This window comes from Aquarana catesbeiana, linkage group LG04, assembly GCF_042186555.1.
Source record: "Aquarana catesbeiana isolate 2022-GZ linkage group LG04, ASM4218655v1, whole genome shotgun sequence".
NCBI classification, from domain to species: Eukaryota; Metazoa; Chordata; class Amphibia; order Anura; family Ranidae; genus Aquarana; species Aquarana catesbeiana.
Window position 1 is genome coordinate 197,692,805 of NC_133327.1, and position 19,076 is coordinate 197,711,880.

The window sequence follows — 19,076 nt, forward strand, 5'->3', positions numbered from 1 at the left end:
CAGGGAGGAGAAACAACAGCACACTGGTCTTTCCAGTGAATGGCTGTCTGAGAGGGGTCAGCACAAGTCTGGTCATTGGATGAGAGCAGGCTGAGTTCTCAGCACAGCTAGAGAACGGCTGTGCTCTCAAGCATAGAGTGGTCAGTTTTTGATAGGAGAGCAGAATTACTGGCAGGAACACCAGGTATTTCTCACAAAAGGAGAAATAGAAGGAGAACAGGATATTTTTCATACAAGCACATGGTACAGCAGGCACATGTCAAGAATGTAAAAAAGTTGGATTTACATATTCTTTAAGTTTGCCTTTACTACCTGGTTTGGTGGCTGTTTTCTTTGATATAGCACTATTATTTTGGTACTAAGTATTACTTTTAGCGATTTCCTGTGATGTTGTATGTTTGTACACTCTGTTTCAGAGGGGCTGATGTTCTTGAGAAGGTTGAGATAAAGAACAGAGGATCCATCCTATCCAGCAGCTCATTGGGAGGGGGTTGGGCATGGGGAAGTAGTGCTACACTTGTTAGTTAAGTAAAAGTCCAGCCTAAAAAATGATACCACATGCTCTTAGTACAATTGTTAGTTATAAAACCATTCACTCTATGCCTCCCACTACTTTAACTTTGTTTTTGGGTCACGACAGTACTCTTGTGGTGGTTGCCATAGTAACAAAGTGAAAGTATTTTTAGTGAGGCACACAGAAGAGTATTTTCTGTCTGTTAAAGGTGATAGCAGCAACTTTGTAATATCTGCTATAGGCAAAACTTTTACTCTTAAAGATTAAAGTTGTTAGGTATGCAGTAGACTGTCTACTTACTCACCATACTCCTATGCAGGTGCAGATCCTTTGAAATCCATTTTCCACCACTCATTGGGTTCCTGGACAAGCCCAGGGAGGTGAATTTCCTCAGCTCTCCTTCCTCTGCAGCTCAGAGAGGCCACACCTGGTGAGGCAGAGGTAGCTGGGCTGTGATATGCAGCCAGCTGAGCTGCCCTTCACTTTCATAATGGTGCAGATAGCCATTGGATAGCCAGGCAGGAGCCTAGTAGAACACAGCATGGACCCATCCACCATAGGGAGCCTCTTTCCCGGGATCGCTACCACAGTTACAGTGGGGTGACCCATTATCCTCTGGTCTGGGATCCCTCCAGAAGTTTGTCTGTGCTACTAGAGCTAACCCAGACTTCACTGAAAGGGATGCTGTTTATAAGATAAATACAAGTAGCTGTGTTACCTGTTTGAATTTGTGATGCCTAGATAAACTCTCAGTTGTTCTAAAGTCTTATAGAGACCATGCTGGGTCGCCATATGTTACACTAACTGAGTCACAGAGACATTGCTGTGAAAAGCCCATGTTTGTGCAGCTTTCATAATTTGTTTTGTATTATTGCATTATGTATTATGCATGCTTTTTGGCACTGTTAAACCATTTTGCATTCTAACCTATTTAAACTTCAGGATACATATACACTCTGTCCAGTTATTTAGCCAATAACCAATTATGTTAAAGCCCCACTCCGGGATCATTTTTAAAGGAGAAGTATATCTAAAGCTATTTTACCCCTACTTCTTCTATGGATAACAGAAGTGAAGTTACTTCTGAACTCCTGTGATCTGTTTTCCCCGACTGACAGTCACCATTCTCTGCCAAGAGCAAAGGTGAGCACTGAGCGATTAACGGTGTTTGATCACTCATGTCTCAGTGTAGAGCTGGCAGAGGACAGATGCAGCATTGGATCGCTGCTGCATCCATCTAGGTCAAATTGGTCTAATTGGTATTGGTATAATACCTTTCAATGATAAAATAATGATAATATATGAGAATTATTAGTATTAAAGCACCAATGGTTTCTCAGTATCCTTTAATAAATATGTCTGGCATATAGAGTACGTTTAAGAAGACTTGGGCACTTCTTATACCTGGGCTAGAGGAAAATGTAAATTGTCTACTCTGTTGCCTTTTTTTTTCAAAATGCAGAGTCATGTAAATCATGTTTAAAAGTATGTCTGTCCATTAAAGCATTTACAAAGATCTGTTGTTGCCTTGCATTCTGAACTTTTATTCCATTTAGGGATTAGCGATAAAGACATCTGTAGTTAACATAGTTTGCTGTGTTTCAGATTAAAGGCAGAGTTATTGTTAAAGAGTATATTTTAGAGCTTTGACTCATTGCAGAGATTAGTGCTCAGCAATAATTGGCTTAAACTAGCCGGATGTCCCATCAGGATAAATTACCCGTGCGAAGATCTGGCACAAGTCATCTGTGAGATCAGTCATTATGAGGATGGCATACATTCCAGTGAGCATTGTGGGCTATGACTGTGAATTAAAACATCCAACAGTGAAAACTCTCCCTGGTATAAAACATTATGGGAAGAACCTTTAATATGAAAACAAAACTGTTATTTAGTTTAAAAGTGATCATAGACAGCCTGATTTTAAGCAAGCAATGTAACTGTTTTGAGGAGTTCCAGTTCTTAGAAGCAATCATTATTACACAAGATATTTCCCAACATGCTAAGAAACTGAAAGGCAGTGAAGCTTTTCCCACACTTTTCCAATAACAACTGTACACCAGAATTGGGGAGAGGGTAATGATTATTTTCATGTGACATTTAATTTAATAGTGTTATCACTAGGGAATTAGCTACCATTCAGTAGTATTTTAGGATGACTAGCTGCGGAGTCAGTGTAACAGGAAGTTGGAAAATGACGTATAGCATATTTTCCACCTCTCAGCTGCTGTTTTTTCAGCATACCTGTTTGGCCAACTTCTGTACACTCTGGCAATTAAACATTAGATATATAAGTATTTTCGTGGCATATTTCAGTTGCATATTGCCTGAAGTTACAATTAATGTACGTTGTTTTTTTTAAAATAAATATCTGCTAATTATAGACATGATTTGTGTAAATATCAAGTATTTATTTTATCAGTTTGTCGTTGAGATTTGGTTCTTGATAACAATTCATTAAGTGCTATATCACAAATTTAAAGTTACTGATGATTTAAAGCCATGTATTCCAAAACGATATAACATGTTAAACTATTGACAGACTAACAAATGTCAAAATGTAAAACACACAACCTGCATGGTGTATAAAAAGTGTACTAATGTTCAAACTTAGAGTTGCCCATTTCAAGCAAGCAGCTTCTATCTGTCATTTCCAAGGTCCAGTTTGAAAAAAAAAAACTAAGGAAGCTAACATTTACTTTCAGCTCACTTTTTATACATCAAGCTAATAACAGTTTTTATTTTTGGTATTTTTGGTCCTTGTTCATCTAGGAGCCTTCATAATCTTGGTTAAACATGGAAAGTAGCTATCTCACTATAAGTAAGTAGTAGCCTCTCTATTTTCTCTTTCTTTGGCCTGTGCAACAGCGATGTTGATACACTGCAGCCACTCTTCTGCATTCCTTTCGTCCTTTGCCTTGAACACATAGGTTTTATTTTCTGTGAAGATTTCAAACGCCTTTGGAAGGCTCCTGTCCCTGCGCTTCTTAGGAACAGCTTTGACACTTTGAACTTTACTGAGCTCGATAGGACAATCGTCAGGGTCATCTTTCTGAAAAAAAAAAAAAACACATAAAAATGAACAGTTACAGTACATTGCAAATATGTTTTCAACCCAGTTGCTGTTCCCTCACACACAAATCAATAATAAAAAAAACAGGCTTACTCCTCTAAATAAATAATGGATTGCTTTATGTAGCACATTCCTGAGAAATTGGTTTGCATAACCTAAATAATAGAATACCATAGTACCTGTTGATTTTGCGATACGCTAATTGTGGTTCTGTGAATATTGTGACTAAGACAGATGATTTTGTTGGTGAGTGAAAAAGGAGCAGTCAAGAGTAAAATGTGTAGTGAAAGGTGGGAGAAGCTAGAGTGCTCTTTAATGAGTAACTGGCTCTTGTTGGCAGGCATGGTAATATAGTAAGTTATACACAGTGTATACAGTACAGCAGTCAAGCACAGTTTACTGAATGCAGCAGTCAGGAGTATATAACATAAATCACAGCATATATACTGCAGTAGCCAGGAACATGTAATGTAGAGCAGAGTACAGAAAGAACATAATGAGGAATAGGGAACTCACTGTGCAGAGTATTGATGGGGAAATGTCATATTTCCTTATTAAAGTTGTCTCACAATGTCTAAGAGAGCCTCCAATATCCTGGTTACCTTAGCTGACCTCATACCAAAGGAATGTCATTACAAACTGACCAAGTTCTTAAATGGTCATGCTGCTTACAAGGGGAGTTGGGCATTTCCTTACATAGAAGTCCTGTATATAACACATATTCAGTCTCTACCAGGGCGAGCATGCACCTGAGTCCGATCATCTGTGCCATGCTGTATAAAAGTGGACGGGACTCCATAGCGAAACAGCATCTTTAGTATTCTTGTTATGTTTTTCTATGTTTTTCTAATATTATTATATCTGTCATTACTTACAACCCCAAAAACGTAAATTACCACGTAACCATGAAAACATTAGGTACTAGAAGTGGGTATTCGGTTTGTGTGAGCTAGAGATATGAATAAAAGAATGTGTAGTGGCATGATTGTGCTAGATTGTTTGTGCTGGGTTTAACATTGGGTTTTTGTATTGTAAGCTGTAGTACATTCTGAAAGCATAGAAAATGTTTTAATTGCTTAACTGTGTTAAAAGAAAGAGGCTAGTAGGTGATCGGCATGCAAGCCCATTCCTGTGTTGGGTGAACCCCATTGCGCTCGCAATCCTTACCAATCAAAGAAGGAATTGTTTTATATTGTCAGGAAGCTTCAATCTGTGATAGTAAAAAGACATTGGACTCTGGGCTGCAGGCAGTTTCAGAGGAATTGCCTTTTTTGAGGTCTGGAAACGATGAGCTGATTGTCAGATTGTGATTACTGCTGATTTTGAAGACTTTACATGTCCTGTGTGTTTGTGTAAAAGGGAGAGAAAACCTGCAGTTGTAGAAGATGTCTTTGTGAGGGAGAAGAGAAGAGGGAGCTACCCTCTCAACCCCCCTAAGTGATGGTGTCTGTGTGAAGCGGGACATTTTTTAGGATCTAAGAAAATGTTATATAACATGTGATGTTCATATGTGGGTGATGTAGTAGATTTTATAAGACAAAAAATAAATGTTTAATTATTTTGCGAAAAAAAAATCCTGGTTCAAACTGTTTTTATTATGTATCTCTAGGATTATTTGAAACAAAGAAAAGAAAATGGCTGATTGAGGTAGACATCCTTACAATTCCTGAAAAGTAGTCATGAATATTATTTAATTATTTAAATGTTTAGCTCTCCATTCCAGCCTTCTGGGCGTGAAAAAAAGGAAGAAGGCACAACCCACCGACAAAACCATGTTGCATCCCTTTAATGGCAGTCATTTATATAAGTTAATCGACTAGTGAAGACCAAGCTTAGAATATTTTTTACTTAAAGTAATACTGAAGTTTTGTTTTTTATTGTTTGAAAATAACAAACATGTCTTACTTACTTGCACTGCGCAATGGATTTGCACAGAGCAGCCCAGATCCTCCTTTTCTCGGGTCCCTCGACGGTACTCCTGGCCCCTCCCTCGACTCGGCCCTGCACCCTGTCTGTCCTCATTGTTTCACTGACTTTGACAGCAGCAGGAGCCAATGGCACCCACTGTGTGTCTCAGCCAATCAGGAGGGAGAGTCCCGGACAGCCGAGTCTCACATGCAATATTGCTGGATCGAGATGAAGCTCAGGTAAATATTAAGGGGGCTGAGGGTAACTGCTGCACACAGAAGATGCACATAGAATGCATTAAAGTGGTTGTAAACCCTTTACAACCATTTTTTGCCTACAGGTAAGTCTATAATAAGGCTTACCTGTAGGTACTGTAAATTTCTCCTAAATTTGCACAGTTTAGGAGATATTCACTGTGTACGCATGTCCCGACTAGGCATGATCCGAACAACCCCCCCCCGTTCAGTTTGCACCAGAACCTGCAAACGGACCGAAAGTTTGCGCAAACTTTAGAACCCCATTAAAGTCTATGGGACTCGAACAAAATCAAAAGTGCTAATTTTAAAGGCTAATATGCAAGTTATTGTCCTAAAAAGGGTTTGGGGACCCGGGTCCTGCCCCAGGGGACATGTATCAATGCAAAAAAAAGTTTTAAAAATGGCCGTTTTTTCGGGAGCAGTGATTTGAATGATGCTTAAAGTGAAAAAAAAGTGAAATATTCCTTTAAATATCATAACTGGGGGGTGTCAATAGTATGCCTGTAAAGTGGCGCGTGTTTCCCGTGCTTAGAACAGTCCCTGCACAAAATGACATTTGTAAAGGAATAAAAGTAATTGAAAACTGCTTGCAGCTTTAATGTAATGTCGGGTCCCGGCAATATGGATGAAAATCAGTGAGACAAACTTCTTGGGTACCCCCCCCAGTCCATTACCAGGCCCTTTGGGTCTTGTATGGATGTTAAGGGGAACCCTGCATCCAAATTAAAAAAAAGGAAAGGCGTGGGGCCCCTAGGTCCTATATACTCTGAACAGCAGCATACAGGTGGTGCAAACAGGACAGGGACTGTAGGTTTGTTGTTAAGTAGAATTTGTTTGAAATTTTGAACTGGTACATTTTTAAAGTGTAGCTCCAGCCAAAAAATCTATTTTTAAGCTTTTTGGAAAACATAGGGAAGGGTTATCAGCCCTGTAACATTTGTTTTGCTGTCTGTGCACCTCTTCAGAGGATTTCACCTCACTTTCTGTCCCAATGACAAATGTTTTTTGAAAATTTGGGGTTTTTAGTGAAACAAGGATTGGTGATAAAGCATCAGTGAAGAGGAGACAAGTTTTTCCCATATTAACTCTTACAGGAGAGAATTTCCCTTCCTAGGGGTAGATTTCATCTCACTTCCTGTTGTCTCCTTCTGTTTGCAAGTAGGAGTCGTTTGTAAGTTGGATGTTTGAAAGTAAGGGCCTGCCCTATATACTCTGCAGAAATTGGGGCCTTAGGTGTTGGTGTTGCCACAATACTGTAAGCCCTCACAGTTACTCTTGGTGGGTGCAGGAATGGGCCCTGCTGTGAAATATTAGATCAAGAATTGTAATTACATGCCATTGTTGAACAGTGGTAGAAAAATTGGGCCTTTGGTGGTGGTGGTGGTGGTGCTGGTGCCACAACACTGTAAGCCCTCACAGTTACTCTTGGTGGGCGCTGGAATGGGCCCTGCTGTGAAATATTATATCAAGAATTGTAATTATATGCACCTGTTGAACAGGGGCAGAAAAATTGGGCCTTAGGCACTGGTGCCACAACACTGCAACCCCTCACAGATACTCTAGTTGGGGCGCAGGAATGAGCCCTGCTGCAAAGTATTGCATCAAAAATTGTAATTACATGCCCCTGTTAAACAGGGTCTGAAAAATTGGGCCTTGGGCACTGGTGCTGGTTGCAACACTGCAACCCCTCACAGATACTCTAGTTGGGGCGCAGGAATGAGCCCTGCTGCAAAGTATTGCATCAAAAATTGTAATTACACGCCCCTGTTAAACAGGAGCAGAAAAATTGGGCCTTGGCCACTGGTGGCGGTGCCCAGAACCAAAAATGTTCTTACAAGCTATCAGCATGAAAATTGAGGAGGAAGATGATTGTGACTCAGCATAACAGGATAGTCACTCAGCACACTCAGCATCAGCATAGGCAGTCTTGAAGGGATCTCACATTAAAAAAAAATCAATCGGTTATATCAGCATCAGGTGCTTGGTAGCTGGTGATCCAAGACTGATTCATTTTTATGAAGGTCAGCTGATCGACTGATTCGGTGGACAGGCGCACCCTGTGATCAGTTACAAAGCCTCCAGCAGCACTGAATGTGCGTTCCGAAAGAACGCTGGATGCAGGACAGGCCAGTAGCTCAATTGCATACTGTGCAAGCTCTGGCCAGTGATCCTTTCTCAAGACCCAGTAACCCAGAGGATTTTCGGTGGGAAAGGTGTCCAAGTCTGATCTTGCCCCTAGGTAATCCTGCACAATGTGAATCAGAGGCTGGCGATGGTTGCTGGAACCAATCAGACCTTGGGGCTGCGGACTAAGAAATTGTCTTAACGCATTGGTCAGACGGCCACCTTCTCCACTGCTCCGTCTGTGACTGACCGAAGCCTCAGCAACACGTTGTCCAGGAGGACCAGGAAATTGTAACCTCCCAGGCTCTGGAAACACGTTGCACAAACCTTTCTGCAAGGCCTCCTGAAGATGTTTCATCCTCTGCTCCCTCTGCGACGGTAAGATAAGGTCTGCAACCTTACCCTTGTAAGGTGGATCAAGAAGGGTTGCCAGCCAGTAATCATCCCTCCCCTTGATACCACGAATACGAGGATCCTTCCGCAGGCTTTGCAGGATCAGGGAGGCCATGGTAGGTTTGCTGAGGCATTCGGTCCAGAGTCCTCTGGGTCACTAAGGATGACATGATCCGCAGCCACCTCCTCCCAGCCATGTACAAATCCATGGGTTTCTTCGGACTGCAAATGATCCCTTGAAGACTGCTGCTGATGCTGAGTGCCAGGCTCCACCTCCATGCTGACACAATCCTCCTCCTCCTCCTCCTCTTCCTCCTCTTCCTCCTCCTTCTCCTCTTCCTGTGTGATCGGTGGGCACGCAGGAACACTGGCTGGATAAAGGGAGCCTTGAGAGGTAAGGCAGTCCTTCTCTTCCTCCCTCTGTTCTGCCTGAAGTGTCCTGTCCATTATTCCACGCAGCGTGTGCGCCAACAGGTGGACAAGAAGGACAGTGTCACTAATGCATGCACTGTCACTGCTCACCATCCTCGTGGCCTCCTCAAATGGTGACAAGACAGGGTATGCATCCCTGATCATAGCCCACTGGCGTGGGGAAAAAAAACAAGGTCCCCTGACCCTGTCCTGGTGCCATAGTCACATAGGTACTCATTGATGGCCCTCTGCTGCATGTGCAGCTGCTGCAGCATGGCCAATGTTGATTTCCACTTGGTGGGCATGTCACAGATTAGGCGGTTCTTGGGCAGGTTAAATTCCTTTTGGAGGTCAGCCAGCCGAACACTGGCATTATATGACCTGCGGAAATGCACACAGACTTTCCTGGCCTGCCTCAGGACATCCTGTAAGCCCGGGTACCTGCCCAAGAACCGCTGCACCACCAAGTTAAGGACGTGAGCAAAACAGGGCACATGGGTCAGTTGTCCCTGTCGGAGGGGGGAGAGGAGGTAGGTGCCATTGTCGCAAACCACCATACCCGGCTTAAGCTGGCATGGCGTCAACCACCTCTGAACCTGCCCCTGCAGAGCTGACAGAATCTCTGTCCCAGTGTGGCTCCTGTCCCCCAAGCACACCAGCTCAAGCATCGCATGGCATCTTTTTGCCTGCGTGCCTGCGTAGCCCCTTGAACGCCTACGGAGCACCGCTGGTTCCGAGGACAAATCAGCACAGGAAGAGGCCATGGAGGAAGAAGAAGAGAAGGGAGTGGAGGAGAGAGCTGTGGCAAAATCACCACTAGTAGAATTTTGTAGGCGTGGTGGCGGAACAACCTCCAACACTACTGCACCCTGTCCTGCATCCTTCCCAGCTGCCAGAAGAGTCACCCAGTGTGCAGTGAAAGATAGGTAACGTCCCTGTCCATGCCTGCTGGACCATGAGTCAGCGGTAATATGCACCTTACCGCTGACCGCCCTGTCCAGTGAGGCCAAGACATTGCCTTCCACATGCCGGTAGAGAGCCGGAATCGCCTTCCGTGAGAAAAAGTGGTGTTTGGGAACCTGCCATTGATTTACCGCACATTCCACAAACTCACAGAAGGGGGCAGAGTCTACCAACTGAAAAGGCAGCAGTTGAAGTGCTAGCAATTTAGCCAAGCTAGCATTCAACAGCTGGGCATGTGGATGGCTGGGAGCAAACTTCTTTCCGCGGTGCAGCAGCTGGGGCAGGGAAATCCGCCTGGTACAATCTGACATCGGTGTACCAATAGCAGATTGCACGCAAGTACTTGGCTGTGACACATCTAATTCTACACCTTCATTCCTCTCAGTGCAGGTTTCAGAGAGGACTGAAGGTATAGTGGGGTTGGAGATCCCAGCTGATGAGGAGCAAGGAGAGGTCTGCTTTGTCCTTTGGTGTGGGTATTTTAGGTATGCTTGCCAATGAACTGCATGGCAGGTCGACATATGTCTGGTCAAGCATGTGGTGCCCAAGAGGGTGATGTTTTGGCCACGCGAGATACGCTTGAGACATATGTTGCAAATAGCAGCGGTGGGATCTGATGCACTCGTCTCAAAAAAAGCCCACACCAAAGAACTTTTGGAATAACGCGCAGAGACAGCAGCGCCCTGCACATGGGGAGCTCTGCGGTGTGATGCAGTTGGTGTGCTGCCCTTAAGCTGGCCCCTGGAGGGCATCCTGCCTCGTTGGAGATGTGCCACCTTCTCCTCCTCTCTCCTATCAGGCACCAATGTGGAGTCAGTGACCTCATCATCCCCTCCCTCCTCATCACTGGAGCAAAGCTGGCAGTATGCTGCAGCTGGGGGAACATGACTGCCAGATTGCTATGCTTCTTGGGCACCCCCTCTCTCTGGGCTCATGTTATTGCCTTCCTCTAGCTGGGTACCATCATCGGAGCCTTCAAAACGCTGGGCATCCTCCTGGAGCATGTACCCAACACTGTGGTCAAACAGTTCGGGGGACTCCTCAGGAGCACATGGTGGTGCTAGAGAAGGAGTGACTGATGCCATTGAGCCGAGGAAAGAGGCCGCGTTGGCAGCTGCTTTGCCAAAGTACCCTGAGCCTGGGTGAGAGAAGATGAGGAGGATGAGGACGGCTTGGTCATCCACTCTACCAAGTCTTCCGCATGTTGCGGCTCAACACGGCCAGCTGCCGAAAAAAAGGACAAGTGTGTCCCACGGCCACGTGCTGATGAGGATGCACCGTCTCCACGTCTAGTACTGTTGCCTCTAGACACAGAGCCTGCTTGCCCTCTTTTATTGGCTTGTGACTGTCTGCCTCTCCTTGTTGGACTTCCAGACATACTAATGGCCTGCAGTGAGATGTAGCTGCACAAAGCTGGGGTGTATATATATACTGATACTGCAGCTAGCAGAATCAACTGCCTGCCTGTAGTATTATTAGTATGAGAACACCAGCAATTGTCTTCAGGTAGCTTTAGGTGCACACTGTGCAGATGACACAGTACACTAACTGTAAATACTGCAGCTGCCTGTGTTATTATTAGGATCAGAACAACAGCAATTTTCTTCAGGTAGCTTTAGGTGCACACTGCGCAGAGGACACAGTACACTAACTGTAAATACTGTAGCTGCCTGCCTGTGGTACTAATAGGATTAGAAGAACACCACCAATTTTCTTCATGTAGCTTTAGGTGCACACTGTGCCGAGGATACAGTACGCTAACTGTAAATACTGTAGCTGCCTGCCTGTGGTATTAATAGGATCAGAACACCACCAATTTTCTTCAGGTATCTTTAGGTCCACACTGTGCAGAGGACGCACTACACTAACTGTAAATACTGCAACTGCCTGCGGTACTAATAGGATCAGAAGAACACCACCAATTTTCTTCAGGTAGCTTTAGGTGCACACTGTGCAGAGGATGCACTACACTAACTGTAAATACTGCAGCTGCCTGCGTTGCTAATAGGATCAGAAGAACACCACCAATTTTCTTCAGGTAGCTTTAGGTGCACACTGTGCAGAGGACGCACTACACTAACTGTAAATACTGCAGCTGCCTGCGGTACTAATAGGATCAGAAGAACACCACCAATTTTCTTCAGGTAGCTTTAGGTGCACACTGTGCAGAGGACGCACTACACTAACTGTAAATACTGCAACTGCCTGCGGTACTAATAGGATCAGAAGAACACCACCAATTTTCTTCAGGTAGATTTAGGTGCACACTGTGCAGAGGACGCACTACACTAACTGTAAATACTGCAGCTGCCTGCAGTACTAATAGGATCACAAGAACACCACCAGTATTCTTCAGGTAGCTTTAGGTGCACACTGTGCAGAGGATGCACTACACTAACTGTAAATACTGTAGCTAATAGGACTAATAGGATCAGAAGAACACCAGCAATGTCCTTCAGGTAGCTGTAAATACTGTAAAAACATCTACCTGCCTGTCAGTAGGAAGAGAATAACAACGGATCTAGCTAAACTGAATACAGTGTGTATATATATATATTTATACAGTATATATATATATATATATATATATATATATATATATATATATATATATAAATATATATATATATATATATATATATATATATATATATATATATATAAATATATATATATATATATATATATATATATATATATATATATATATATACATATATATATATACACACACACAACACCTAGGATGAATATATTATATACACAATACACTAAGTGCAGCTAACTGACTCGCCTGCCTACTCTATCTAACTTAAATAAAATGACACTGTCTCTCTGTCTATCTCTCCGCTGCTGCCGCAACACACTGCACAAGGCTGCCATGCAGGCGGCCTTATATAGTGTGGGGCGTGTACTAAACCCCCTGAGCCATAATTGCCAATTACGGCTCTCTGTACAGACGGTGCTGTGATTGGCCAAGCATGCGGGTCATAGTGCATGCTTGGCCAATCATCAGCCAGCAATGCACTGCGATGCCACAGTGAATTATGGGCCGTGACGCGCCACTCGAATTCGGCACGAACGGCCCATAACGTTCGAAATTCGATGAACGGTCGAACATGCGATGTTTGAGTTGAACATGGGTTCGACTCGAACTAGAAGCTCATCCCTAGTCCCAACCCATTGGCACATGCGGACTGAAGAAACGGGTCGTACGTGCTGTTTCTTCAGCTGCTGTGCCCTTACGTCATTGCGGCTCCAGACAATCACAGTACCAGAGCCCGCAATCTTGGAAGTAACATTCCGGAGACATGTCGCCCGTCACATTGGTGAATGGAGACCGGTGCAACAGCTTTGTTCTAAGGTTGGTATTTCATAATAGCTAGTATGCCAAAAATATGTAGTAGAATACACATCGGCCTAATCTGAGGAAAAAATTCGTTTTTTTATATATTTTTTGGGGATATTTATTATAGCAAAAAGTAAAAAATATTTCTTTTTTTCAAAATTGTGCCTTTTTTTTGTTTATAGCGCAAAAAATAAAAACTGCAGAGGTGATCAAATACCACCAAAAGAAAGCTCTATTTGTGGGAAAAAAAAAAGAACATCAATTTTGTTTGGGTGCAATGTCGCACGACCGCACAATTGTCAGTTAAAGCAACGCAGTGCCGTATCGAAAAAAGTGCTCTGGTCAGGATGGGGGTAAATTCTTCCGGGGCTGAAGTGGTTAAAGGACTTTCAGCTCTATAAAAGTTCGTAATGAAAGGTGGCATTTACATGGGCTTCCTGGTCAAATAATCACTTTGATCATCACAATATTTGGCTGTATTTGTATAGAATCGATTAGGCCCTGTCAGGGTGAAACACATCAGAGGAGGTGAGGCTACAGGTGGGGACTGTCAGCTTACATACCTGGAATAAACTTGTTCTAAAGGAATGATGTGTGGCCTTCCTTGTAAAGGTCTTGTACTAGAGTGAGGATGCACACTTGTGGCCAGCACCTTTTTCATTTCAGACCATAAAGACAAGTAAAGCCTGGAGCTGTACTTTACACAGTACTTGTTATTACATATCAAAGGACACAGGACTGGCATTCATAGACCAAGGGTTATATGCAGGCTAGCTTTAGGTAACAGGCCACTGGCAAAACATTTTCTAGAGCCACTCAGAGCAGTGGTCCCCAACCCTTTTGATATTGGGGACTGGTTTTGCTGCAGTCAATTTTTTCAGGGATCAGGGAGGGATCCGATGGGATATTCACGGAGTCGTTCCTCAACCCCCTTCATAGCACAGTCCCCCCTTTATATTAGTGTCCATGGTCCTCCTTTACATCACATTTGAACCTTTAAAGCAGCCCCACAGTGACAGTGTCCTCAATTCCTTTTCACATCACAGCCCCCCTTAAAATGATAGTGCCCCTTTACAGTGCACCGAGACGCTGCAAATAAAAATCAAGATTTCTGGATTACAAAAACCCTGCATTTTCAAATTACAAGACTTCTTGGACAATATCTAAATGACTTAGTATAACTGTAAAACCAGAGCTTTATTTTATTAATGTATTTAGGTTTTTGAGTGTAAACACAAAATGTCTTTTCACTTTTTAATTTTCATCGTGCCTATTTCCAGTTTGACTTTTAACACAATAAGTTGGAAGATTCTCAGCAGAACCATAATGAAACACTAAAACAACTTCTAGCTGTCAAACTACTAGGGTCTGTCAAAACATGGAAAATAGAAGTCCATCTAGGGAAAGCTGGCCAACCATTAATTTCTTTCTTATATTTGAGTCTAGAAATATTTTCCAACAGTAATGCAATTGCTCACAGAGGGGTCCACTTATGAAACAAAGTTAGTAGTGACATATTCTCACCCACTCTTTCTACAGTATTTCTACATACTGAGTCTCAGGTTACAGTTTCGGTTTATATTACTCTGTGGTTTGAGGAATGTTACCAATATATTTTTCTTGGAGCCTCAAACTTTTTTTAAAAATTATTTTCATACAAATGTTTTCCACAGCAGAATAAAAACAAACTTATCGATAATTTGTAAAGGCAGAGCTATAAAAGTGTAGGTTCATTTCATTTATTTATATTTATCTAGCACCCCCTGAACCCCAAAGGCATGTGAGGGCAGGGTGGGCTGGCATTTACCAGTGTTGAATCCATGGTTAGATATAGGAGATTGAGAAACATTGGGTACCAGTCACTTTAATGTCTGTTTAAGAAACAGAGAGAGGGGGCTGTGGATACCCCGGCAACATTTAAAGACTCTAGCTAAAACAGATTGGTGATCATACACATCATCACCAAACCAAATATTTAGAACTAAGTGAAGAGTTCCCCTTTAGTGTATACATATTATACAAAACACATGTCAAATGAATAATCAATCCAAAAATAAAATGTTCAAAGTGATAATAAAAAGTCCATATATAAAAAATAAATCACCCAAGTGATATAAAAGTATCTTTAAAAAGTTCCAAAAAACATAAATTCTTGCTGTGAGAAGAAAAAAGCGTGTTTGCTCCACCACCGTGAAATCAGACTGGCCGCTTACCAGAAACTCATGATCCCCCGTTACAGAGGATCAGAGAAAGCTGTTTGTTAATACTGCTTCGAACCATGACCAATGGATCAGAGACCTTATACCGAGATGGGACATCAAAGACTGCAGGGTCAGGCTAAAGATGTTCACACTGACCAGGTACTCAGACATCAGCCCACAGCATTGCAGATATGGTCATAGAAGGAAAAAAGGCTCCATATAGTGTAAAATCATTGACTTTATTGGATAAGTAAAAGGTTAAACTCACATGTTAGTAGACAATAGTAGGCGTGTAGTCTGGAGCTCTACAGTGCTGTGCCAATTTGAATATGGCCACTAGGTGGCCACAGTGCTTTTTATTGACATGTCTCCTTATGTCTTTTACAAGCCGGTTCCTGTCTGTGACACGGACCGCGCTGCTAGATGGGACCTATTTGTTTAGGATTACCTTGAGGCTTTTTTGCCTTTATTTTATTTATACAATATAGGTATGACTTCTGTGTGTTCGTAAGGATACACAGCTCTATTACCTATAGTTCATTTTATTTCTATTTTCATTAAGTGTTCTTGCATAGCAAGACCACGTACTGTTATCTCTCATATATATTATTATAGCCAAATTTACCACCCTAACTCCTCCCACAGTTTTTACATTACATAGACAAGTAATATACCGAAACGTGCGGATTGTTCCCGAATGGTGTGTTATTACTTTGTGGAACGTTTCGCCAAATGGTTCACGAAATATCGTCGTTTTTGCGGCAAAATTGGTCCCATAGGAATGAATGGGGAAATGTTCAAAACTAGAGTGGGAGGTGACAAAAGCTGAAAAATCAGGACATGATTTCTAAACTGCCACCACTCCCTCATTTTCAAGCCCACCTACACAAATCATATATCAAAACGTTCAGCTACCCCTGCTGCCACTAAACATGTCCACAATATGACCATTTGTTTGTAACTCACGGCGTCCATTGACATTCATTGAAACTCTATTCTAGCCCCCTCCAAATTTAAAGGGCAATATCTAAACTGTGACTGTGCCTTCGTTTTTAATATTTCAGAGACATACTATGCATCAAAATCTAGGTCTGGGTCTTGTGATTCTCATAATATAAAGATCTTCGCTGTAGGATTTATAGTTTTTAAAATACAACCGTTTGAAGAACTGCACAGTTATTACAGCTATCATGATCCTGTGTATTGTGCATTGAGCAGTGGTTGTGAAGCATAAACAGGGCATGAGCGTTGCCAGGAAACAGTGAATGTAAACACTGATTATCATCAAACAGATAGCACACCTTCACCTCCATTCTACGTCAAGATGCTGAGACCCCCCAAATGCATGTGGTCATCCCTTCATCTGCTAGGCTTGATAATGCTTGTAGATTACTGGTGGAGGCAAGAACACTTCACACAATTTCCCCAGAAATTGTAGCTTTTCTAGTTTATATATCTTTTTGCAATTTTTAATATGGCCACCGGGTGGCCTTTGTTTATTTTATCTTTAGAATGTCCCCTTATGCTCAAGTCAATTTATGTCCGGTCTGTGACACGGATCGCACTGGTTGACTTGATAATTTTAGTATTTTGTTGACATTTTATTGCTTTTTTTGGGGTACCTATCTCCATATGAGTTCTATGGTTCCCAGATACCTGACCTCATACCCCCTTCCAGCCAGTGGTTTATTGCAATTCATGATTAATTCTTTCTCCAGTGATTGTGCACACACTTGTGCACTTGACATCACTCAGTGTTTGGGATTATCCGACCTGGGTAGGCTCGCTGATGATTCGGCATTCACAGTGAGGCTTGGTTTAGTGAGGCACCAATTAGCGCTTGGGACTTTTAAATTTTTTGTGCAAGTCCGCCGATGGAGTGGAATTCAAAGCGAGGCTTGGTCAGGCTCTTAGTACTATAAGGGGAGGTGACGAGACGCGCCGCCCGTGCCCCTGGATGATGTGACTCTATCACGAAACGCCGCGTAGGGCAGAGCGAAGTGTTCTCGTCACCTCCCATTGCTGCTGTTGTTTCCAGTAGGACGGGCTGTCTGTGAGCTTCCGGCCGGCGCTCCAGACTACACTACATGCCTACTATTGTCTACTAACCTATGAGTTTAACCTTTTACTTATCCAATAAAGTCAATGATTTTACACTATATGGAGCCTTTTTTTCCTTCTATGACCATATTCGCAATGCTGTGGGCTGATGTCTGTGTACCTGTCAGTGTGAACATCTTTAGCCTGACCCTGCAGTCTTTGATGTCCCATCTCGGTATAAGGTCTCTGATCCATTGGTCATGGTTCGAAGCAGTATTAACAAACAGCTTTCTCTGATCCTCTGTAACGGGGGATCATGAGTTTCTGGTAAGCGGCCAGTCTGATTTCACGGTGGTGGAGCAAGCATGCTTTTTTCTACTCACAGCAAGAATTTATGTTTTTTGGACCTTTTTTAAGATACTTTTATATCACTTGGGTGATATTTATTTTTTATATATGGACTTTTTATTATCACTTTAAACATTTTATTTTTGGATTGATTATTCATTTGACATGTGTTTTGTATATTATGTATACACTAAAGGGGAACTCTTCACTTAGTTCTAAATATTTGGTTTGGTGATGATGTGTATGATCACCAATCTGTTTTAGCGCGATTCAACCCCCCCCCCCCCCCCCCTTTTTTTCCTCATTTAATTTCACTGTGTTTGTGTTACATAGATGAATTGCGGCTATAATTGTTATTGTTTATGTATTTCACTGTAGCGCAGTTATTCCCCTCATTTTTCTTAAAGACTCTAGCTACCCTTCCATCTTGTACAGTGTAAAGGACCTTTAAGCTAACACCAGAAATGCTGTAATGCAGCTCCCTCCAACTACCTCCTCAAACTCAGGATCTCAGTCCTGGGCAGCTTCTCCCTTCTTCCATGTGGGACAGCTTATGGTCCAACTTTGGGCCTCTATTAGCACACATTAGGCCCCACACAGGCATACACAATTGCGGCAAATATTGTGCAGCTGATGCACTGTACATAAGCAAATTTTTTTTGCTAGACAGAGGCAGGTTTCAAAATGAAAAAAAAAAGTTGAGTAGAGATGAGACAATAGTCAGAAATATTGTACAGATTTAATTAACCTAAAGAGGTCTATTTATAAGTCATATCTTGTATGAATGTCACAGCATTTGCACAGCCATCCCCATATTCTGCCTAATATCTTTATTTCTATAATGTAAGCTACATCTAGTGGCCATAACACAATATTTTCCTAATATACCTCAATCGGGAAAATACCACTTTATGGCCACTAGATGGAGCTGAAAATTTCAGGAAATAAACTTATTAGACATATTATGGATTATTTGTGTCAGCTGTGTGAATTCTGTTTGCTGAGATGTAATGAGAGGCAATAATTGTAAATGCATTGAAGGCTGAGGGTGCAGTGAAAGCTGCGGCTGTGGATGCAGTGGAGGTTCTGACTGTAGATTCAGCATAGACTGGGGATGAAAAGATGTTGCATACTGGAGTTACAGAATGTGTAACTCAGTAGTGCGTACAGTGGAGGTGGAGGCAGAGGCTGCAGGTTCAGCAGAGGCTGAGGATACAGCAGAGGTTCCAACTGTGGAGGCAGCAGAAACTCGGGATGCAGACAGTGCATCCAGCAGAGGTTGTGGGTGCAGCTGAGGTGCACCAGAGATTGCAAGTGCAATGAAGACTATCGTGCATCGTGCGAACCTGTTTGGTTCGCTGACGCATGTTCTCTGGTAAGTATTCTCTTTAAAAGGGTAATTCGTTTAAAAAAAAAAAAAAAAAAGCAATTTTCGTTTAAAAAAACAAAAACAAAGAAAACATCTCCATTTCCCTTCCTTGCTATATTTCCACAG

General features: G+C 42.5%; 1 protein-coding gene across 3 annotated transcripts in view; it reads right to left on the reverse strand.

The window, feature by feature from the left end:
- Nucleotides 1-2,731: 2,731 nt before the first annotated feature.
- VEPH1 (ventricular zone expressed PH domain containing 1) overlaps nt 2,732-19,076 on the reverse strand; it is a 675,925-nt gene continuing 659,580 nt past the window's right edge. For 2 of the 3 annotated variants that reach the window (XM_073626085.1, XM_073626082.1), the window contains exon 15: nt 2,732-3,566. In XM_073626085.1, the coding sequence (XP_073482186.1) occupies nt 3,330-3,566 (237 nt within the window). In that variant the 3' untranslated portion in view covers nt 2,732-3,329. The remainder of the gene's footprint in view (nt 3,567-19,076) is intronic. The other variant, XM_073626083.1, reaches the window with a different exon arrangement.